Source organism: Excalfactoria chinensis, chromosome 24, assembly GCF_039878825.1.
Source record: "Excalfactoria chinensis isolate bCotChi1 chromosome 24, bCotChi1.hap2, whole genome shotgun sequence".
Lineage (NCBI taxonomy): Eukaryota > Metazoa > Chordata > Aves > Galliformes > Phasianidae > Excalfactoria > Excalfactoria chinensis.
This window is the reverse complement of record NC_092848.1, coordinates 294,306-317,650: the sequence shown is the minus strand read 5'-3', so window position 1 is coordinate 317,650 and position 23,345 is coordinate 294,306. Positions and strand designations below refer to the sequence as shown.

The window sequence follows — 23,345 nt, the reverse complement described above, 5'->3', positions numbered from 1 at the left end:
CCCAGAGCTCCGACCTTTATTTATATTTGAGAGATAATCCTCTTTTCTTTTGCATCTGGTTTTGTTTGTTTCTTTATTTCTTTGTTTTTGTATTTTTGGTCTGTTTGTTTGGGTTTTTTACATTAAAAAAGCTCCTGCTGGAGCTGATTGTTTCCCAACCAGCAGACAGGTGCCAGGGCTGCAGAGGGGCAGCAGTCACTGCTGCCAGCACACACCCTGCCCAGGGCATCCGTGCCAGGGAACACAAGGCTGCAGGGCCCCGGGGCTCCCCAAGGCTAGGGAGGTTTCTGCTGTTCCCCTGTGATGGCCACCGGCCCCCAAGGGACCCTCGGGAAAGGCACCACTGCCCCACATCTGGTGGCACTTGATGGGGTCAACCTTTGGCTAAGCATGTCTGGAAAGGCCCTGAGGATGCCCACCTGCAGCCACAGTCCCACCCTGTGCCCAAAGTGAGTCCTGAGAAAGGCCAGGGTCACACTCTGCTGGCTCCATCTGCTCCCTTGGGTGCCCTCACCCCAGTCCCACTCCATGCCCGGTAGGTGACACCAAGCAAAGCCCAGCGCTGCCCTTAGGAGATAACAGTACCCTGGATGAGGGCCAGCAGCCGCTCCTCCCGCAGCACCCTGGGCATGGGGAAGGGGCAGCCCATGGCCTCCCGCAGCCGCGCGAAGGCCCCGGCCCCCACCAGGTGCAGGCGCAGGGGCCCGATGCTGCCCTTGAAGCGGAACGACTTATAGATGGGGAAATCCTCCTGCAGGCAGTGGTCCAGCTGCAGAGAGGGGAAGGGGGCTGCCAGCGTGCGTCCCAAAATGCTGTTTTCCCTATGGAGCAGCTGCCATCCCCCAAAACCCATTGCTTCCCAGAGCTCCTGCTCTGACACCAAACAGGGAAGGGGCCCCTTCGTCAGAAGCCTTCAGTGCTTGCGGGGCTCCCCGCGTTCAGCAGCCCTACAGGCACTGCCTGCGGGCTCAGCACAGCAGCAAAGCAGTCCCGCAGGAATTCCGCAGCCGGCGAGCACTGCCACCGCGTGGCGGCCGGGCGGGCAGGGAGGGCACAGCAGATCTGCACCCTTCCTGCCCCCAGCAAACCCTAAACCCCCTTACCTTGTGACGTTGCCCCTCTGACAGGTCCCGCAGGCCCCGCAGCTCCACGAATACCTCGTAATGGGGGGCACCGGCCCCTGAGGAGGCACCTGCAGCAGTGCCACCAGCACGTCACAGCCACCCTCTTGGGGAAGCTGGGCAGAGGTGACAGGAACCCTTTGGGGTGCTCACCCAGCAAGGTGCTCTCCACGCAGATGTAGTCCACGAGGCGGGCACCCGGCCACATGCCCACAGCACGGCACAGGCTGCGGCAGAACTGATCCTCAGGGATGCTCTCGCCGCGCACACTCAGCACTTGGCTCTCCCTGTGGGCACAGCAGGGCTGGATATCCTGCACTGCGGGTGCCAGCAGCACCGTGCACCCCCTCAGCCTGCCTGAAGGTGAGGAGCACAGAGTTGGGGTGACCTCACCTGCGCACGGGCTCCACCACAGGGCACTGCTTATGAAAGCCAGCCACCCGCAGCACCTCTCCAGCAAGGCACCTGTGTGGGCAGTGTGGGCATCAGGCTGGGGAGGGGCGCACTGCCCCCCTAAGCCCCCCAGCAGCAGCACCTGTACTCCCCAGGCCGGGCAGTGAGGATCAGTTTGTACTCGCGTCCCTCCCAGAGCTCGCCCAGCAGCACCGTGTGCTGCTGCTCCTCCTCATCGACTGGGCAGGGCAGGAACTCACAAAACGCCCACTCTGGGCACAGCACGAAGCGAGGCACGGGCTCTTTTGGCCACAGGTTGACACCGAGCAGAGCTGGGCAGAGAGCGGCTGTGAGCCCCCGATCACCCTCCTCATCCCCTCTGCAGGGCACAGACAGAAGGCCGATCCCAGCACTCACCTCCCGCCACCCGGTACCAGGGGCAGTACAGGGGCAGCCCCTCGCAGGCCGCCCGGCGCAGGGCATCGCAGTACAGCCGCTCCCCACCGCGCACCGTCCCCACCACCACCACCTGCAGCTGCGGCCACAGGCGCCGCACGATGCCCTCGAAGCCTCTCTCACACTCAGCCCGCAGCTCTGCCGCTCTCGTGCTGTCAGGGACCAGCAGCGCCTGCAGCCGACCCCGCATCTCCTCGGGCAGCCCAGGCTGGGGGCTCAGCGTGCCCAGCTCCAGCTCGTGGGCCAGCTCTGCCCAGCCGTCCCGCAGCGCCACCAGCACGTCGTGCAGCTCGTTGGGCAGCCGGGCCTCCAGCACGCGCAGCGCACGCGTCCGCAGGGCGAAGAGCAGCTGCACCCGCAGGGCTGCGGAGCGCAGAGGCAGAGCGGCGGCCTCGGGGGGCGTGCAGTACAGCGTGGGCAGCGGGCAGAGCCCCGGGGCACGGGGAGCGGCGGGTGCCCAGCCCAGCACAGCCGTGCCACGGAGCGTGAGCGCCTGCGGGAAGGTGCGGTGCAGGGCGTGCAGGTAGAGCAAGGCCCCCTGTGCGGAGAGATCGGTGGGGCTGCAGGGCAAAGCCACGGGGCATCGCCCGCACCGCGCTCCCCGCAGCCCTTCGCTACCTGCAGCTCGGGCTCGGCGCTCCAGCAGCTCCGCAGCGCGGCCCAGAGGCTCAGCGGCGGCAGCGGCTCCGTTCGCTCCCCGTCGTTGCAGCGGGGGCTCGGCGGGTGACGCTCCCGGAACGCGTCGGACCCTGCGGGCGGACGGCGGGGCTCAGAAGGGCGTCCCGCCGCCCCCGCCGCCCGCCGTCCCTCCCCCCGCCCGGCTCACCCGGGGCCGCGCCGGGGGGCAGCAGTCGCCGCAGCCGCCGCTCCTGCCCGTGCCGCACGTCGGTGCTCTGCAGCTCCAGGCGGCGCCGCTGCCGCTCCGAGGCCCGCAGCAGCGCGTTGCGGAGCAGGCGGTGCCGCAGCGGCGGGGCGGAGGGCAGCAGCACGAACACGGCCACCAACAGCGCGACGACCGCGGCCAACATCGCCCCGGGGACGGCGGCCGGCAGCATCCCCGGGAGCGTGGCCGACGGCATCCCCGCAGCCGCCGCGCTCCCGCCGCCCCCCCCGGCCCAGCCCGAAGCCCCGCGATCGCCGCCGGCTGTTCCGGCTCCGGCAGAAATGACGGGCAATGAGCGCGCCCGGGCCCGCCCGCTGTCCCCCCCCCCGGGAAATGAGCGCAGGGCGGCTCCGCCCCAGCGTCCAACGCGGGGTTTATTTTCGTTTTCTCTCGTACGTTGTACCGGATAACCGCGCAGCCCCGCCCCGCCCCCCCAGCCCCGACGGGGCGACGCGAGCAGAGGAACGAATCGCAAATAAATAAGAACCGACAGCAGAAGAGGCCGCTGTGCGCAGCCTGGAGCGGGGCGTCCTTTATTAAAAAAAATAATCAAAAACAAAACCGAAAAACAAACAAAAAAGCCCAAACCGGCGGAGTTCGGTTCGCTTTCCTTTGCCCCGGGCCTGCAGCTCCCGAAGCTCCTGCCCCGACCCCAGCCTGACGGGTGCGGTTGAGGGGCCCCTTCCCCCGCAGCGGAGCGGGCCCGGGAGCTGCCCCCTCCCCGAGACACACGTGAAACCCAGAGCTTTTGTGTTACAAAAATAGTCCGTGCTTTATTTACTCTGTGGTAGAAAAATAACATCGCCAGGGAACCAGAGGTTCTGGGACACGGATGGGACGGGCCGGGGTGGGGGGGAAGAGGGGCCCCTTCTCGCCCCCGCTGCCTCCTGCCCGCCCCTCGCTGCGCTTCCTCCCTCCCCACACCCCACACCCCCCCCCCGGCCTTTCCCTCGCAGGGCTCAGGAGGGGACACAGAGGGGACGCACCCGGAGCCGGGAGGGCTCCGCAGCCGCCGGGGGCAGAGGAGGAGATGGGATCCCGGAGGGGACCCCGACACCGCAGACTGTCACCCCCCTCCCGGGGAACAGGGTCACCGCGATAAACACCGATACGCACACGTACATCCTTAGTGACGGCTGCAGAAAGCAAACCCGTGGCCGGGACTCCCCGGCCCTCCCCGAGGCTGCGGGGAGCGGGGCAGCACCAGCGCGAGCAGAAGCGGAAAGCCGAAGCTGGGCCTTGTAAAAGGAACATACAGGAAAAACCATGCGACAAATCCGCTGCCTTTTATACAAGGGCATAAACATCAAAGAGCTGGACACCACCCTGCATTTGGGGACAGCACAGAGCAAATCTGTGGGGCGAGAACCCCCCGATGGCTGCCAGCCTCCTGGTTGGGCACAGAGACACAAACACGGCAGTCCCCGCAGCGCTGGGGGCCGATGTGGGGCCGCGTGGCCGCCGGTCACGACTGGGCGTGGGGGATCCACTGACTGTCCATGGGGCGCCGCAGCAGCTCCTCCACGTGCTGGGCCACGTCCATGGTGTCGTCCAGGTCGAAGTCGCCTTCGGGGTCCAGCACGGTCTCAGGGCTGCGGGAGGTGAGGGGGTGAGGGTGGGGGCTCGGGTGGCCGCAGGGGGGAAGGGGGCGATACCTACTTCTGTGTGTACATGTTGTAATGCGGGTGGGAGCAGACGGCCGGCGACGGAGCCTGGTCCATATAGGTGCCCCCCCCTGGGACGGCATCGCCTGATGCACTCACAAACCTGCAGGGATGAGAGTGGGTGAGTGGTGGTCTCGGTCCTGGTCCTAGCAGGGATCCAGACCCTGCACACTCTCCCCATCTCAGTCCCCATTAGCGGCAGCCACCTGCACAGTCCCAGCCCTGTTGGCTGCGGGGAGATTTGGGCTCCCAGAGGAGCACCACAGCCCTTTGCCATTGGGCACTACGAGCTGCTCATCCCCAGCACCGATGCAGCCAGCAGGGCACTGTGGCTGGGAACTACCCAGCCCAGCAAGCCAGAGATGAACCAACGGGACCCTGCACACTTGCACTTACTCTGGCACAACTTGCTTGATCTGTGGCTTCACGTACCCATCCACAGCTTTAGCTAGAGGAAAGAAGGCAGTGCTGAGGTGCAGAACTGCAGGCACACTGCACACCCGCAGAGGGGTGGAGGCCCCCAGGGCTGGATGTGCTGGAGGGAGGCACAGAGGAGTGATGCATGAGGGATGAAGGGCAGCGCTACCTGGCGTGGACTCACAGAGAACCGGTGTGTAGTACTTGGAGAAGACCTCATCCTTGGGCCGGTCGGGGAACACGTAGATGAGGTAACTGAGGTCCCCGAGGCGGTCGGCCAGCGAGCGGATAGAAAAGTCCCTGGTGGTGAAAGGCATCAGGTTCCAGAACATCCTCTCAGCTGGAAGACAAGCAACGGACCGCAATGATGCCTGGGGTGAGCCTCAGACTGTGCTGAAAATCCAGCATTGCTTCCTGAGCTTCTCCCTCCCCCAACATCTGGGGCCAAAATGCAGCATGCCAGAAAGCAGCAGCAGGAGGGAGTGAAGGGGAGCTGCAGGTGGGGACATGGAGATGGGGGGGGGCCGCACTCACCGGAGTCAAACTTCCATGCGATGGTGATGCCGCCGATCTCCGAGTCGCTGAAGCGCAGCAGGAAGGTGCCGTCAGGTTTGCTGATGAGGAGGTCGTGCGCCTGCTGCTTGTTGACGAAGCCCAGGATGGCCCTATGCAGAGCAAGGGCGTCAGGCGGGCGGTGCGGGGCCACGCGCGCGGAGCAGGACGGCTCTTACCCATCGTTCCAGTGCGGCTTCAGATGCTTCTTCAGCACCTCCATCACGCCGTCAAACCACTGCCAGAAGGTGTAGTTCCTCCCAGGCAGATTTTCCTGTGGAAAGCCCCAAAAAATGAGCGCTCCTGCCTCCAAACACACAGCACACGTAGTGGAGGCCTGGATGGATGCTGCAGAGCTGGGCACCCACCAGCCCTCATACCACAATGCCACGCAGCACAGCCCAGGGAGCACCAGCAGTGACCTCCCCAGGGCTGCAAAGCACAGCTGCAGCCTCCAGACATGGAGGGCAACACCTCCTGATCCGCTGCAGCCAACACCTGCTTGGGTTTTGCACTGATCCAACACACAACAGTTTTCTTTGGGCATAAGCACCGGCACTGCAGTGCAGCCAAGGCCATCCCGGCACATGGAGCACCTGCTCACCCGGTTGAACTGGGCCCAGGACACCGTGGTGCTGCTGTAATCCTCCAGGTGGGAGCTGGTGCTGTTGAAGAGCTTCTGTGCCAGGAACACCAAGTTCTCCTTCGTCAGCCCGCGGCTGCTCTGCACCTCCGCCTTGAACTTCATGTTGAGAGCCTCACAGAGCTGCGGCCACTGCACTTTTTCGGGCACAGCGAAGGGCACGCGGCCCTGCGGAGGACACGGCACGGGGTCAACATGGCCACTACCCGGCCCAAACACACAGAGCAGCCCTGCTCTGCAGCCCTGGGGTGGATGGAGCCCACCCAGTCCCCTGCAGCAGCAGTACTCACGGGCTCCGCAAAGGCGTTGTCCCAGAGCACGGTGGCCGTGGCGTTGTTGTCCTGGCTGCCATGTACAATCACCACCACAGGCAGGGACAGCGTCTGCAGGAAGGAAGGACGATGGCACAGAGCTGATGGGATGCGGTTGGACCTCCCATCACCCCCCTGACACACAACCCCAAATAAACGCCCCACCCCAGTCCCACAGCTCTGACCCTACAGTGTGGGCACGGTGCCCACAGTTCACCTGTGGCCAATAGCTTTACCTTCACCTGGAAGACCAACTCGTTGCCACCAACGCTGAACTGCGACTCAAAAAGGATGGTGAACTTCTCCTCCGTCACTGACTCAGCACCGCGGCGGTCTGAGCGCTTGATCCGCTTCAAGGACTGTGGGGACACGAGATGTGAGCAGGAGGGGGACAGGGGGGACACAAGGGGTGAGCCCATGGAAGGAGGGTGCAGGACAGATGGGGACACAAGGGTGAGCACAAGAGGGACATAGCATGGATGACAACATAAATGGTGACACAGGGCACGTGCTGTGGGCAGAGGCACCGAGCATGGGACCGCTGGCTCTCACCATGTTGCGGAAGTGTGCGCTGAGCGTCCCGGTGGCCTGGTGGTATTCCATCACACAGCAGTTGTTGAGAATCTCCCCACTGCTCTCACTGCATGAGGACAGGAGGTCAGGATGGCAGCAGCCCCTCGCAGCCCCCAGACCTGCTGTCTCCACATCCCCCTCCCGGCCCCTCAGGCATTACTTGCGGGTGCTCTCGTTCTTCAGCAGGGCCTTGGCTTGCTGCTCACTGATGATGGTGGCCTTCACCTGGGGGGGGTTCATGTGCACGTTCAGCTTCCCCCCCACCAGGAGCCGCACGGTGGCTGCAAACTTGGTCTGTGTCTTCAGCACCTGGGGAGGCTGCTTCTCGATGATGAAGGTGCTGGGGGGCAGAGAGTCAGGCGGGAAGAGGAGCCCAAAATGCCCCCCACCCCCCCAGGCTGCCCTCCTACCTGGTGACCAGGGCGGAGATGATGTCTGTGATGGTGCCGTTCAGCTCCGACAGCATCTCCTCCACGGGGCCAGGGATGGGCAGCTGCTGACACAAGTGCTCGGCGCGTCGGATCTGCTGCCGGTTCTGCCAGATGATCTCCGCCAGCTTCTCGCACCTGGGGAGCAGCAGCTCAGCACCCACAGCGGGGATGGACCCAGCTCCCAGCTCCCACCGGCACCCACCAGGTCTGCAGCACATCCAGGGTGCCCTCGGGGGGGCCGCCGTTGCCCGCCAGCTGCTGCCGTCGCTTCCATTGGATCAGCTCATCGTCCAGGATCGTCGTCTGCTGTTTGCGCAGCAGCTGCAGCGTCTTCTGGTGCTTCTCAGCCAGCTCCTGCCGGGCAGGGCAGTGTCACAGCACGCAGGGGTGGCACACAGCCGGTGTGGGGATACCCCCCAGCACTCACCACGCGGTACTGCTGTAGTGTCTGCGCCTCCCGGTGCAGCCAGGCCTCCAGCGACGCCTTCTTCTGCTGCAGCGTCGTCTCCCGTGAGAGGCGCTCCTGGGGACCCAGCTGGGAGAGCTGAGAGAACTGGGCTGGGGATGGGGGCAGCGTTAGGACGCAGCCAGCGCCGGGTCCCACCCCCCCCCCAGCCCCTCAGGCACCTTGCAGGCGCATGTTCTCCTGGTACTGGATGATGAAATACTCCTGTGTCTGCTGCAGCTTCTTCAGCTCGTTCTCTGAGTCCTGCGTGATGAGCCGCAGCTCCTCGAAGGTCTGGTTGATCTGCAGGTGCTTCTGCGACATGGCGTCCACCAGAGTGCCGGCGGGCAAGGGGCTCTGTGTGGGTACGGGAGCACTCAGCACGGCTGGGGATCCCCTCTGGGTGATGGGGGGACAAAGGGACTCTCCCTATCCCCACCAGGAGCCGGAGGGCAGTGAGCACCTCTCCATTCCCTCTCCATCACCCTGATGACGGACACCCCCTGCATCCCCACCCGCAGGACCCATTCCCTCACTCTGGTGATGCCTGCAGCCCCACTCACGTTGTTTGCCTCCCGCACCAGCCTCTGCTCGTGGTACAGGATGTGCCGGATGCAGCGCACCAGCTCCATGGGGCAGCGGTCATACGTGTTCTGCATAGAGAGGTGAGCTGAGCCGGGAGCAGGGCAGGGGACCCCAGACACGCCAAGGCAGCCCCCAACTCACCTGCAGCTGCGTGACATAATGCCCCAGTTTGATCTTCAGCAGGAAGCCGTCCTCACCCACTTGGTGATCCGCCTTCTTCTGCAGCTCCTGGATCAGCCCATCCAGCAGCTGCGTCGCCTTCACATTCTCCTGTGGGTTGTCGAGGTCGATGGAGTCCCTTGGGGGTGCAACAAAGCAATGGCAGCAGGGGGTCAGGGCAGTGGCAGCGGGGCAGCACGGTGCTGCGGGGCTCAGTGCAGGCCGACTCACCACGCCTGGCTCTCAATCCACTGCGACAAGTAGTGCCGCACCTCGATGGGAAAGTGATGCCCATAGAGAGCCTGCATCTGCCGCAGGGCTTCACCCTGAAGCTGCTGCGCCTGGATCCACACCGCCATGGCTCACCACCTGCAGGGACACATCATCAGCACCACGCAGGGACCCCACACTGGGCACCCCCAGAGCCACCCCAAGGGGACGGGGGGGATCTCAGCTCTGCGTCACCACTCTGTTCTAGGAAAAGCCATCGGAGAGCTTGGAGGTATTCATGAATGCCTCTGCTGCCTCGGCCACAGTGCTGCCATTTCCCTTTGCTGCACCACGGACTCACAGTCAGGGAAGCGAGGGCTGGGGACTGGCAAGGAGCCCCGATGTCAGTAGGGCCGAGCAGCCTCAGTGGCCCCAGCACCGCAGGTTCTGGATGCAGGCGCACAGCCCTGGCATCCCACTGGCAGGGAGCAGCCACGCACACAGCAAACAGAGCCAGGACTGCAGAGACGGCACCTACCCAGTGCCAGACCTTTCCCCCGCTCCCCACCCCCCACAGGAAGAGGAACAATAACTGAGTTGGCTAAAAATGATTTTTTCCCTTATAAAAAGCAAGGAACATTTCCCCATTCACAGAAGAGACAGTGAGCTAGAAATTCTGCTGGAAAGGGAGGCCGGGGGGAGGCAATAAAAACAGAAAGCAATGAGGAAAAGGGGACGGGGGGGGAGGCTGATAGCAACACACGCGCGGGCAGTTAGCAATTGCTGACAATTGATAAGAGGCACTGATGGAAATGCCGCTGCTGGCAGAGCTGCAGAGGATGCCAGGAATGGTTTTACTGCACCAGGAAGGGATGGAACCCAGGGAGCAGCCCAGGCCCAGCGCAGAAACATCAGCACGGACAAAAGAACAAATGCTGCTCCTCCTATCAAGAAAATGGTGATATATTCCATCTTACAGCAGCAGAACACTTCCTACTCCACTTCAATGGGTTGTTAAGCAACAAGTATTAATCTGCCGCTGCGGCCAGCTCACCGTTAGGGCACACAAAAGGCTCTGCCCTTGGAGCAGGAGATGGGAACATCGCAGTGGGAAGGGCGGGCAGAACGGGAGTGCTGGGGGGGGGGGGACAGGACAGCCCCGAAATGCACCCCATGGGCACTGGGACGATACCCGCAGCCACAGAAAAGCATCACTGATGCAGCCACAGGCATTTCTCCACACTGCTTGTTTTCTGCCTCATCCGCAGGCTGGGGAACCTCCCCGGGAGCTGCAGGGCTTCAGAGTGCCAGCAGGAAGCACAGTGCTGCAACTGCTGTGGCCTCATCGTGGTGCATGGAGCTGCCCCGCCATCGGAACCAACCACGAGCACAGCAGATGTTCCCAAAAGATGCAGAAACCTCCGGTGCCACATCCCCATCCCATCCCCATCCTGTCCCCATTCCATCCTGCTCCTGCATCCTCAGGACGGCAACAACAGCCCCAGCAGCCACGTTGTAGTCGGATCCATCCTCCTTCAGCAGCACCAGGGTCAGCTGCAGCAGTCAGCCACATGCACGCTCAAACAATTGCAGGAGACACATAATTGCAGTGGTTTAAGCTACTTTGCATTTAGTTAGTCCTGGCAGTGAGCTATAATCCCACCCATTACCACAGCTCGGTTAACCAGCAGCAACTCAACAAGCCACAGCAACTTGCCTGCTGGTGACTTAATGCTTGCAGTGCTGCGCACACGGTGGGACAGTTGTTGTGGAGAGGGACAGTGGGGGCAGCTTGGGGAGGGGAGCCTGGCAGGACCAAGGTGGGAAATGCCAGTAGCTTCACTGCCCAATTAGTATCACAAAATGGATGAAACGCACCCAAAATAGGTTTCCTAGGGGGCTCGAGGCGGCAACATGAGGGAGCTGGGAGCACCTCTGAGTCCAGGGGTGGCCAAGGGACCCAGCAGGAGCTGCAGTCAGAATGGGCTGTGGTCGCAGCCACCACTGTCAGCCCCAGAGCCTCCCAGGCACAGCGGCAGGCTGGCAGCCAGCTCCAGCCATGAGCTGCAGGAAAGCCACAGCCCGGCGGCAAGCACACAAAGGGAGGGAAATGTCTCATAGGGTGAGGCTGGCAGACACAGTCCTGCTTTTCACATGGATGCTGTGGGGTGCTTATAGGATGTTCATGGCACACAGTCCTGGGATGCTCGCAGGATGCTCGCAGTGCATGGCTGCGGGATGCTTGCAGGGCCCCCACATCATGCTTGCAACACACAACCCCTCCAGGGATGATGGCTCCTGTGCTCACACCACTACACCCACTGACTGCAGCCCCCAGTCCCCCATGTGCTCTGATTGTCAGGTAAAGCACTGGGGGGGTCACACCAAGGGGTTGTGGCTGCTCCTGCCCCATGTGCCCCTCTGCCACAGCAGTAACCGCACTGTCCTTTGCATGGTGCTCCCCCAGTCCCAAGCAGGGGCGTCTGGGTGCAATTTCCTCCCAGCAGGGAGCAGCTGCCCCCCCTTCCCCCCCCCCCCGTGCTACAGCTGCGGTGCCGGCTCCACAGCAGCCCTGTGCCTGCCAAGGTAAACACACAGACACGTGGTTTCCCAGCACCTCCGGGAGCCCACGATCCCTTCCAGGTCAGAGATAGCCTCACCGGTGGCCACAGAGCTGGACCCCATGCACCCCATGGGTTGGTGCTCCCAGAGGGGCACTGTGCCATAGCAGGGACTCACATCCCACAGAGAAAAGCAGCTCACACCGGGTCTCACCCAGAGCTGGATGCGGCCCCATCCCACTGGCTCTGGGATGTCGGCAGCCAGCAGCAGCCTCTCAGCACATGGATGGCTCCGGTTCCCCCACATAGACACCCACGTGCCGCTATCCCTACCCCACACCAGGGATGCACACGGTCCCCCAGGCAGCCCCTCTCAGCTGAGCTGCCCCTGGTGCCACCCCAGCTCAGTCCCTTCACCTCCCAAGTGGCTGCCACACGCTGCATCCTGCCCTGCAGACATAAAGGGCTCTGTGTGCACCCAAAGGGCCCCGGAGCCCATGGCCACCCCGGGCTCAGAAAGCCCCGAGCACGATCCCTGGCTCCTCCGCAGCATGGGGCCAGTAGTGCGGGCTGAGCTGCCACCCCCCATCTGTGCACTCATCCAGGGCTGTACTCACCAGGGTCTGCTCACTGCAGCCTGCAGGGCAGCACAATGGTGGCTCCGGGCAGGCACTGCCGGCACAGCCGGGTCCCGGCGCGGCCGTTTTGCAGGCTGCGTGCTACAGGAAGGAGCTGAGAGCAGCTATTTCCTTCCAAAATGTCAGCTGCCTGCGCAGCCGGGCAGTGCTGTGCTCCGGCTGCTTCCTTCCACTACCTGCACAGCGCAACTGGGGGCACAGGGATGGCACCCCTGCCCTCATCCCTCCCACCTCCCCTTTGTGAGACGCAGCCTCAACCTGTGCTGCTGAGCCCCCTGGGGCTGGTGTCTGAAGTGCTGAAAATGGACACAGGGGGTTTGTGCTCACCTGCACCTCGCTGCTCCGCTCGGCATCAGGGCTGAGCCCCCAGCTCCCACCTGCCCCCAACACCCACAGAGCAGCCGCTGTGCTGGGATCGGCGCTGCTCGCCCCTTCTACACCCGCATTCGGTTTCCAGCTTTCGGCTGCGAGATGGAGGCAGTGGCGGGTTCAGGAGAGCGCCTTCTAGAAGCTCAGTGCTTTGATGGGGTTTGTCTCATGCTGAAGAGCGGCAGCAGCTGAGGGCTCAGCCCCAGCGGCACCGAGAGAGGCAGCGTGATCAACCCCTGCCACACTGCACCGGGGAGCAGCAGAACGCCGGGCTGCCGCTGGCACTCACAGCTGGTGCAGTGGGGGAGAAATTCAGTATTTCCTCCCCAGCAGCCGCTGGGCAGAGGCGCGGTGCCCACTCTGGGCTCTCCCATCCGGCAGAGGCAACACAGCCCTGCAGCGTCAGGAGCCAAAAATGGAGAACTTGCAGCAGTGCAGGAACAGGGGAACCCCAAGTGAGCACCGCGAGGAGGGCGGCCTGTTTGTGTCCTGCATGGGCAGGGACCGGCACTGAACCTGCTGCCCAGCACCAACCCGGGGCCAGCAGGAGTGCCCTCACATTATATCAATCAGAGTCATCACATTCGTTTTTATTTGCCCTCTGGCACTCGAGGGTTTGGGAATGTGCAGCTCCCCCTTCAGATTTTCCCTTACAACCACAGAGGCCCAGCAGCCCACGTAAAAACCAAGCCACCAAAATACCCAGTGAAATCCCAGCGAAATCCCTCGAATCCAGGGGCTGACAGCAGCTCCCGCACACTGCAGCGCTTCTGACCACGTGCAGCGCTTTCCTGATGCTACACAACACCACAAGAGCTCAGCCAACACCTCCTGGGGATGCAGCACCATGCCAGGCACGCTGCTAATCCCTGCCCAGGAGCTGGGCCAGGCGGGAGGATGCGGGGATTAAGCCCGTCACAGCATCGAATTAGCCCCGATTTGGGTCTGGAGACACAATTTCATTTTATCTGGCATGCCTCAGTGGGCGCACACAATTGCACTAATCCATTCACCTGCCAAGCTGGATTTGCAGAGTGGAGCCCATTTGGGGCAGTGCAAGAACCAACTGCCCCATCCCAGCAGGAGCCGGCGGGGCACGAACACCAGCCCCAGGTCCTGGCACACCCACATGGCACCGCAGAGCACCCGGCTGCATCAGAGCTGGGCGGGCAGGCAGAGCAAACCCTGCTGCAGGGAGGGGGCACACAGACACCCAGGAAGCTGACAGGGAATGGGAATAAACAACTCCAAGACGGCCATTTGCCAGCACAGTTCTCATGCAGATCGGCACCCAGGGCCCAAGGTCCCTCGTGCGGTGGCACAGGATGCGTCGTTGGCTCTCATGCCCATGGAGCCCACAGACACCTCGGGGGGAATTAGTTGGGTCCTGCAGTGCAGCTTCTGACTGCGCAGCGATGGGGAGCAGCAGCCATTCATTCCCCCAGAACATTTCCAGGAGCGCAGGGTGAGTAATGGGGTTATAAAAGGAGCGTGCCAGGCCGAGGCAGCTGTGCCATGGAGCCCAGGAGAGCCGGAGCTCTTTTTGAACAGCACCACACAGGACAGGGATCGTTTTACAGCTGTACTTCAGCCCACGCCGGCGCTGGGATGCGCCACAAGCGGAGCTGCCTCTCCTCTGCTGAGAGCTCTGCAGGCGGCAATGGAGCACGCGGAGCACAAACCCGGCGGTGCGGCCCCACCGTCAGCCCTTTCCCCAATTCCCTGCCCGGGCACGGTCGCGCTAGAAGCCGGTATTTACAGATCACAACAACAGGAAGGCACGAAGTCACAGCGAAAAATGGAGATTGCAAAACTCACCGGCGACCGCTTGAGCGAGCTACAGCCCGGCTGCGGCATTCCGGCCGCCAGAGCCGCGACGCGGAGCCGGGCAGCAGCGCATCGCCGGCAACACGGAGCAGAGCACGGCGGAGAAAGAACGCTGCCAGCCCTCTGGTGCAGCGAGATGGGAGGATTCTGCTTTATCAGCAAGTCAGCTCTCCCCTATCGGCCAGGAAGCCGCGCTCACACGCCTGCCTCCCCCTCGACATTTCCCAACGAGGCAGGGAGACGCAGTTCACGGCAACGTACCTTTTATCAGCCAGCAGATGTTGCTAGAACTGTTACTGCATGTAACATTCAGGCATGCCCGGCGCAGCTCGCAGCCCCGCGCTGGACACGCGGTGCCAGAGTAAACACCCCCACCCCCCTCCTCCTGGGATCAAAACACTTGGGGGTTGCAAAATAGACACCCCATGAAAGGAAAGGCACGCCACCGCCACACCACAGCTGTCGAGTCCGCTTCACCCGGAGCACTCGGAGCCGGGGACAGCTGAACCCAGCCGGCAAGCCGGAGCGACAGTGGCCAGAGCGCAGCCCCGCTGTGGGGAGCAGGAGCGATGCCAGACTCCCCTTTCCCCCCCAGAATCGGGCTGGGGCACGGAGCCCCGCAGGGCGGGCACCCCGCCGGGTCCCGGGAACTGCCGAGAGGTCTCTGAGCCTTACAGTAATTCCTCGCAAATCAGAAAGTCATTTCCCAGCTGCCGGGGCCGCTTTACTGTATGAGGCACGGCACCGTCACCGCTCGCCACCGGCCGCCCACACGCTGCAGGAGAGCAGGGAGAAGGGATTTTTCGCACACAGTGTATCTGGGTTTTGCTATCACTCGAGAGAGAGCTGGGAAACCCCACGGCAAAGCCCTCGCAGCCCGTTTGGAGTCAGCACTTCCCCTGCAGCGGGAGGGGAGGTCCCGCAGACGCTCCGTGTCACCCCCAGCACTGAGTCTCTCCCCTTCCCCGAGCACTTGGAAGAGCATCCCTGGGAGTCCACGGCCCGCCCCGAAGCGTCAGCATCGCCCTGCAAAGGGAGGGACGAGGCGGGCACACCGAAGAATCAACTGCTGAATCAACTGAAGAATCAATCACCCGGTGACCCACAGGTGGCAACTCAGGGGCACATACAGCTCCGTGCCGCAAGACCGTGGGCTCCTCCACAGCCCCAGGGCAGCCCACACCATCCTGCCAGCGAGACACACACCTGCCTGCACACTCCTTGCTTCCCAGGGATGCCAACAAGGTCCAATGGCATTTCAGGGTGCAGGCCACATTCCCCCAAAGCACCAGGGCTGAGCAGCACAAACTGCTTCAGACTACAAAAATCACAGTCCTGCACAAGCTGACGGGGACATCCTGAGCCGTGTTCTGCTGTTAGTGAGCGCTGCTCCACGTCACACCTTGGTCCCACAGGGCCACCTCCCACCCCACACTGTGCAGTGCTCCCGGATGAGGTGAGGTCCCCATGGCACAGCCCTCACCGGGGCCAGTACTGGCAGCCGGGGGCACCCAGCTCACCCTGCCTGGCAAGAGCTCACAGCCCTGACAGCTCCCATACGACAGCAGACAGGTGGTGGTTCTCCTCCCAGGGGTCGCAATCAGCCCTGCACAGCACTGGCCGGCGAGCGGGCTGGGCAAAAGGCCACCATCACTGCCGGGCAGGACAGCACTGCTAACCCGGCTTGGACGGGGGATTTATTTTCCATCCCGATTCAACTCTGCCCAACACAAAACCCGCGCTGCTGAGGACCCATCGCTGTGCCAGGGTCCCCGCACGGCACCATCCCCAGCGCTCCGTGTGCGCTTTTAAAGCTCCCCCCGGGTTCAGCCCCAAGAGAAGCGGCCCCGGCCCCGCGCGGCTCCGCTCCCCGCCTCGAGATGCGCGGTGGCTCCGCGCAGCGGTCGCGCAAAGTCCGCGCAACCCCGGGGGCGTGCGCAAGGCCCAGCCCGCACCTGCCGGCCCCGGGACCGCCGCTCCCGTCCCGGTCCCAGGGGAGAGCAGCGAGGCCGCGGGCCTCTGCGCCGGGCCACGCCGCCAAGTTGCGTTCGTTCGTTCGCTGCGGGTTACGAAACACCCAAAATATTTACTGAAGGGAGGAGAGAAATAATTGCAACAAATAAATAAATAAATAAATAAAAACACTCCCCCACCCCCCAAAAAAGCGACCGGAGGCAACAAAAACGGCAAAACGAACCGACCCGGACCAAAACAAACCGGCAGAGCCCACCGCCACCTCCAACCCCGACGGCGCCTTCGCGCGGCCGCCCCCCGCAGGTGCCCAACGCGCGGCCCCCCCGGCCGGCCCGCACGCAAAGCGCTGCTCGGCCCGTTCCGGCCGCCCGGGGCCGCCCCCCGCCCTGTTTACGGCCGCAGAAAACGAAAGCGGCGGCGGCGGCGGCGCGGCCCCGTTCGGCGGCGATGGCGGCCCCGAGCCCGTTCCTACCTGCGGCCGCGGCGGCGGCTCCGCTACTCCGGCGGCTCTCGGCGCTCGGATCCGCCGCCGCTCTGCCCCCTCCGGCCGCCGCCGCCGCCGCCACCCGCGCCGCCGCCGCCCGGCCCGGCCCGGCCCGCGAGCACCGCCCCCGTCGCGGCACCGCCCCGCGCCGCCCCGCCCCCGGCACCGACACCGCCCCCGGGCACCGGCACCGGGCAGCGGAACGCGCGTCGGCTCCGGGCACCGGCAGGAGCGGTGGGCGTCGGTACCGGTACCGGGCAGCTGGTACTGAGCGCTCCTGGGCGGTAGCGCCTGTATTGGGCGCTGATGGGTGCCAACGCCAGGCAGCGAGCAGCGGCACGGGAAGCGGTGCCGGTACCGGGCACGGACAATGGCACGGGCCTTTGCGCCACCCCCGGCACAGGGCGCTGGGCCTGGGGCAGATACAGACTTTGCTCGGGCTGGCGAGGGGAGCACAAACCAGCAGCGGGCCCACGGTGATGGGCATCAGGGAACCCGGTCCAGAACCGGGTACCGGTGCTGGGGTTCAGCAATGCCGCCAAGCACCTGATGCCAGTCCACCGTTTCTTGTACCCCAGTGTCCTCCTCCCTTGCTGCAGCGCTGGGTGATCGCACCAGGCCCACCGTGAACCACGATCAATCCCTTTGGGATGCTGCCGTCCTCTCACTCCTGCTGTGGATCCCGGCCTGGCACGGCTGCTGCACCGCGGGACGTGGCCGGGTGCGGGGCGATGGGGATCCCGGTGCGGGGTGGCTGCGGCGGGGCAGGAAGCAATACTCGCTGCGCTCGTTTCTGCTCGAGCGCTCTCGCCGCCGCATGGGATCTCCTGGGCTTTCGCTTTCGTTACCAGTTAATCTTCTGCGGCCTGAAAAACTCTGCAGGGAAACTCAGCGGGTTGCCCAGCGCTGCGCCCAGGCCGAGAGAGCGGCTCCGCTCTGCGTGCCGCGCTGGGAATGCTCGGGCAGGATCCTTATCAGCGGAGTTAATGAGCCGCAATTGCAGATCACTCCGCAGTCGTGTAAGAGCGTGGCCCGGAGTTCTCACCTCTGCACTTTTTGTCTCTTGCTTTTGTATTAAAGCCTTCCTGTTGCCTTCTGGAGCCTGCGGCAGATGGAGCTCTGCGGGATGCCCCGGCCCGGCAGGCCCTGCAGAGCAGCCCAGCACCGACGCTGCCCGATGTGAGGGCGAGGGGCAGTGCCCGGCGCTGCGCTGCCTGCGGGTGTGCTGGGGATGCACCGCCTGCGCCGGGGCTGACATCGCTGCTGCCAGAGCTGGAGGCGAGCTGGGAGCCCCGCGAGCAGCAGACGGCCTTTTTCCACTAAGAAAAAGGAAAAGAGTGGGGAAATCAACACAAGCCTTGCACCCGCTGCCCTCCCCGCTTTACTAGGAAATCTTGCGCTCCATGAGTTGCATCACATGGTCTCACATGTTTCACAATCCCTGGCCCACAGAACCAACCAGCGCCAGCAGTCAGAGGCACCAGCCGCTCTGCTGAGAGCACCGAGGTCGAAGCAGCCCCTGACAGAGCCCTGAGGGGCAGCATTCTTGGGCAGGGCCTGGGGGTACACCCATGGGAAGGGTGTGCGACAAGCGCACCGCCTGTTCCCTCTACCCTTCCTTCTGAGTTCTTCCATCTCTTATTAGAAGGGAGAAGAAACGGGGATAAAAACAATGATGGGAGATGATGTGGAGAGCCCCCCCGTCCCAAAAAGGCAACGGAATCAAATCAAATGAAAACCTGAGTTTCACTACAAACAAACCCCAAGGAAAACCCTGAGCTCTCTGCTGAAAATGTTACAGAAGGGAAATTTGGAGGGAGAGCTGTGGGGCTGCCACGGTCATCCCAAGGACACAGCGGTACCCACAGCACTGCAGAGAGCACAGAGAGGCCATGTCCATTGCAGCAGCACAGAGAGCCCCGCACTGCTCAGCCCTGGCGCTCCTTGCATGGCTCCATCCTGGCACTCCTCAGGACCTCCCTCACATCACTGCTCAGGAAGTCTCAAAAAGCATCTGGGAGGTAAACAGTGGCCAGGCTGAGCCGTGGCCAAGCTCAGATGAGCTCAACAGGATGCAGTGTGACGCTGTGCATTCAGGGGAGAGTGGGAGCACTGGGCTTCGTAATTGATTTCCTAGAAAATTGCCTCTCCTGCCTCCTGTGTTTGGAGCATGAGCGTGAGTGTGAGCAGCTCAGTGGCCTCCTTCTCTAAGTGGCATCTCGAGGGTCTTAATTATTTCTGAGGACTGGAAGCATTTATTTAGGCAGCTGCTGGAGAGGTCCCAGCAGTGCTGGTTGCTGCCCTTCCCTCCACGGCCCCCCAAAGCCCCCCCAGCACTTCTTGTAAGCAGGGCCCCTTCACATCCCTCTGTGCACAGCATGGAGCTCCTCCAGAGCACAAAGCCCATGGGCAGGGTTGGCTGCAGACTGGGCCCTGCAGCCCCCATGGGCTGTAAGCAGGACAGGAAGGCTCGCTCAGGGCCCCAGCCTCTTCTCGCCTCCCCTTGGGCTCCCACATGGTCACAGATATATGTTATATCCAGAAGAGAACACAGCGATAATCCAGCCCCTGTAATAAAAAACAGATGAATCCCCAAATTAGTCACAGCCTCGTGTTTTCCCACTCCAACATCCTCAGTTTAAAACGCTCAGCAAGAGCGCAGCTACAGCAGGGCTGCAGTGGAACTGAAGGTCCTGCTGCTGTCTGCATGCTGCTGCCATGAGTGCAGCTTTCTTTGGGTGCTGCTGCTCCTTTGGGTGCTGCCCTTTTGAGCACTGCTGCTCCGGCTGCCCCCACCTGCAGGGCAGACCCTCGGGACTCCTGAGGCACTTCCCAAGCAGGGCTGTTTCCCAGCACTGAACTGCTCTTGTTCTCCTGCCAGCACCATCCCCACCACCCGGCCCTGAGTCACAGCCGATGCCTCTCAGAGCCCCACATGGCACAGCCAGACCCAGAGCCACCCGATGCCAGCAGCCCCCTCCCTGCAGCCCAGCCTAAAGTTCTCCAGTGCCCAATGCCGCCAGCTGCAGCCTCTGGGTTGCTTTGGCTTTTTCCAGTCCTTCTCATGCTCACACAGTTGGGAAGGGGCCATTTCCTGCACTCCTGACTCAGTCGTGCTGTGAAGTTCTTCCCACCTGCCCCACATCAGTGCTCAGGAACGATTTCCCAGCTGCACAGCAGGGAGGATCCAGCCGTCAGCTGGGCACAGGGTGGGCACAGAGGGGGGTACCCCAACCTGCAGGCGAGACACCCAGTGCACCGAGCACAGCTCCTTGGAATGCTGCTGCCCGCCCTGCAGGAAGGTGCCCAAGAACGGCATGTTCTGGGCAGCAAGACAGCTCTTAGATTTAACTAAAATGGCCCATAAATCGTCCTCTGGGGATCGGGGGATACACAAAGTGCTGCCAAAGCTGGGGTGGCTGCTGGGCGCAGCACCGGGGCACCAGCACAGCCGTCCCAGGGGAGTGGGGTGTGACGCAGCAGGGCCAGCGCTGGGGGCTGCAGAGGTCAGTGCTCAGTGCTGCTGTGTCCGCCCGGGGAGCTGCTCCCTGTGGAACACCAGAGATGGAGAAGTGCAGGAAGAGCTGCTTGGATGCAGAATACCAGGGCCAGAGAAGGAGACTGCAAACTGCTCATGGAGACCTGGAGGTGGGGTGGGGAGCGTGGTCCTGGTGTGCAGGGCACCGGGTGTGTGTGGAACCTGTGGCTGCAGCGCCATCCCTTGTGCCAGTGGGAAGGAAGGAGCTGCTATCATGGAAGAATGGGAATGGCATTCAGTCTAAGGGGGGGGTTCCACAGGATAATTCTGCATCCAGCTCATAGATATGGCTGAAAGCAGCCCCAGTATGTGCTGGGACTCAGCAGTCAGGCAGTGTTGGTGCCTGGGCTGAGCTCTTTGTTCACACGCATCATTCAACCAAAGGGGAACAAACAGCCATTGCTGCACACTGCAAAACACAGGGAAATAACAGCCAGCCGGGTCTGCACTGTGAGCTGCTGCTCCCAGCCTGGCACACGCCGTGCACACAGGGGTCTCATCCCCCCCCCCAGCACAGGGGGCAGCAGCAGCTCCAGAGAAGTCAGAGCCCCCAGCCCCCACCCCTCATTTGTGCTGCCGCGCATCCCCACATCCTCACGTTGCCACAGAAACAGACTCGACCGGCTCTTGCCATAAACATGTGGCCACCGTGGGTCAGTGCAGGTCAGTGTGGCTGCCCCAGCCCAGAGCAGGTCCCCACGTTGTTGGGAGGCAAACGGTGCCAGATGTGGCTCAGCAGCAGGGTAAGGCTGCAGGAACGGGAACCAGGGCCAAGGGAGGCAGTGAAAATGGGAACCCGAAAGTGAGAGCAGCCCCAGAGCTATGGGTGATGCTGGAGAAGGAACTGGGCTGAGGAGAAGCCTGCTGCTCTTCATCCTCACCTGGGTGGGTCAGGGATGGGGCACAGCCCACGATGTCAGCTCCCAGTCCAGGAGCTGGGGCTGCCATGGATCCGGGTGAGTGAAGCCCTGGGCGCAGCTCAGAGCCACAAGCAGGCAGCAGGGCAGTGCTGGCTTTGTGCTGAGGGGCGGCTGCACACAGCGCTGTGTGGGGACCACACGGTGCCGGAGCTGCCAGCTCTGACCTCTGCCACACCTGGCAGCAGGAACCGCCGCTGGGACCTTGCTTGGCTCTACTTGGCTGCGTATTAAAGTTTGAGCGTGATGCAATGTTTGCCCTTTGTTTTATGAGGTTTGGGAAGCAGGGATAGCGCTCGGCTTGGGCAGCAGGGCTGCACGAAGCTGCCCTCGTGCTTGGAGCTGTTGGCAAGAACAGAGATCAGATGAACGTCTGCAGCAGCGCCCTGGAGCTCACTGCCTCACTTCATGGCAGCTTGGCAGAAGGATGGAGGAGTCTGCAGAGCCCTTTTCCCTCTGCAAACCGCCAGGTACAGAGCATTCTGCTCACCCAGAAATAGCAGCTCACTGTGCTTTGCAGGCTGCAGGTGAGTGTGGGCCACCCAAGGCTCAGGGAGGGGGGAAGGTGCAGGAGGGGAGCCAAGCTGGGGCCGAACACCAAATCCCGTGCAGCCCAGGGGCAGAGCCAGACTCAGTGCTCCTGCACTGTGCATGCAGCCTGTGTGCCAGGTGGGAGCACGGCGCTGCGGGAGCTGCTCTGGCTGTGCAATCTGAAACTGCGGTGTTTTGGAAACCCAAATAGCTGCTGCGTGCAGCTGCGTGACCCTGCACATACCAGGCTGGGGCAGCTCTTGGAGGGCAGCGTGGGAGCGGCTCTGTTGGTAGAGGTGCAGGAGCTCTGTGGGGCGGCGTGTGGTTTTCCTGCCTCATTGGAGCCGACGGGGTCATTGCAACAGCAGTCAGGGAGCAGAGGTGCACGGCCCAGCTACCCAGCAGATGCCCTTTGGGCGCTCCATGCTCACAGTTGCTGCAGCAGCAGAGGACTTGTGCCCACAGAGGGTTGCCCTGGCAGGTGGCCACCCATCCCCTCGGGGCCGCCCAACCCTGTCACGCGAGCATCTGCATCCCAAGCAGCTTATCCGCATTTGGAAGCCTCTAATCCGGCCGCATGTTTGACCCAGACACTCTCCACTCCCTCCCTGCTGCGGGGCCAAGGGCTGGAGGGGAGCGACCTCCTTTCTGAGCCACAAACAACCCCACATCCCCCCCCAGCGCTACACGGGGCAGCGCGATGAGGACATCATCACCGGGACAGCACTGGGACCAGGCAGACACCAAGGGGAGAAAAGCCCCCTCCAAGCTGGGGTGTCCTGGGCGCCCCACAAATCCAAACAGGGGCTGCAGCCAGACCTCACCTGGCGTGGTTGCTCTGTGTTGACAGAAGTGCATTTCCTGCAGCTTCCCTCAGTGCATTCCCAAGCAGCAGCACTCGATGCACGGTGTGCCCACGGGAGCACGCAGCCTCAGCACATCCCTTCTGCTGCAGAGCAGCCAGCTGCGCTGCCAACTGGAGCATTCACAATAGCAACAATTGAGATCAGATTGGCGGCCAATTAACCCAAGTTACTCAAGGGACCGGGCCCTCCGGCTAAACAAGCACAGAGCAGGTTCAGGCAGGGATGCAGCGGGGCATGTGGGCACATGGAGATAAGAAACCACTTATCTGTAGGAGTGTGGGAAGGGACGGCACGTTCCTGACACCAAACGGTTGTGGCAACCTCAGCGTTTGCATATCAGTGAGAAAAATCCTTCTTCTGGGGTTTTCCACCCTGTCTTGCAGCTGGGAACCATCAGGGAAGGAGCAGGGCTGGGCCCTGGGGACTGCACGGAGCCTCGGGTGGAATCTGGGGCTCCATCCCACCTCACCCCAGAGCTGCATAGTGAGTTATGGGTGAGGGTCCTTAGGGAGCAGTGCCCACCTCAGCACTGAGCCAAGAGCAGAGCAGGGAGCACACAGCCAATAAGGGCGTCTCCAACGTCTTGAAGGAGCCCAGAGGGGATCGGGGGATTTACTGAGCATGACCTGCATGAGAAATCCCCTGCTAATCCTCACAGAGCAATAATCCTCCCCTCTGGGCCTCACCTGAGACCAAACTCTGCATTCATTCTGCTGCTGCATCCACCTCTCTGCTTCACTGAGGGCTGCAGGTGGTGGGAATACAAGTGGGGGGATACATCTGTCATCATCTGCCTG

At 62.8% G+C, this 23,345-nt stretch overlaps 2 protein-coding genes across 4 annotated transcripts; both read right to left on the bottom strand.

Annotated features, from left to right (window-relative positions):
• On the bottom strand, nucleotides 1-3,111 carry GHDC (GH3 domain containing). Its single transcript, XM_072356593.1, has 8 exons — nucleotides 2,797-3,111; nucleotides 2,589-2,719; nucleotides 1,932-2,508; nucleotides 1,657-1,846; nucleotides 1,515-1,586; nucleotides 1,275-1,408; nucleotides 1,104-1,192; nucleotides 1-769 (listed from the first exon to the last, which is right to left on the bottom strand). Exons 1-8 carry the CDS (start codon nucleotides 3,047-3,049, stop codon nucleotides 569-571), a joined length of 1,647 nt encoding a protein of 548 aa, XP_072212694.1. The 5' UTR covers nucleotides 3,050-3,111; the 3' UTR covers nucleotides 1-568.
• A 1,004-nt stretch (nucleotides 3,112-4,115) lies between these two features.
• LOC140262426 (signal transducer and activator of transcription 5B) lies at nucleotides 4,116-16,809 on the bottom strand. 3 transcript variants are annotated; one of them, XM_072356763.1, is made up of 19 exons: nucleotides 16,685-16,809; nucleotides 8,865-9,002; nucleotides 8,616-8,772; nucleotides 8,453-8,542; nucleotides 8,072-8,246; nucleotides 7,872-8,002; nucleotides 7,647-7,798; nucleotides 7,424-7,579; nucleotides 7,174-7,353; nucleotides 6,993-7,080; nucleotides 6,677-6,799; nucleotides 6,420-6,512; nucleotides 6,091-6,297; nucleotides 5,666-5,760; nucleotides 5,469-5,599; nucleotides 5,104-5,274; nucleotides 4,914-4,965; nucleotides 4,513-4,620; nucleotides 4,116-4,445 (listed from the first exon to the last, which is right to left on the bottom strand). In XM_072356763.1, the coding sequence occupies exons 2-19, from the start codon at nucleotides 8,990-8,992 to the stop codon at nucleotides 4,319-4,321; spliced, it is 2,364 nt and encodes a 787-aa protein (XP_072212864.1). In that variant the 5' UTR covers nucleotides 8,993-9,002; nucleotides 16,685-16,809; the 3' UTR covers nucleotides 4,116-4,318. The 3 variants fall into 3 exon arrangements, with proteins under 3 accessions (XP_072212864.1, XP_072212866.1, XP_072212865.1); XM_072356765.1 differs by having other exon boundaries at nucleotides 4,117-4,445; nucleotides 5,119-5,274; XM_072356764.1 differs by lacking the exon at nucleotides 16,685-16,809 and adding an exon at nucleotides 14,230-14,358 and having other exon boundaries at nucleotides 4,117-4,445.
• Between the last annotated feature and the right edge of the window lie 6,536 nt (nucleotides 16,810-23,345).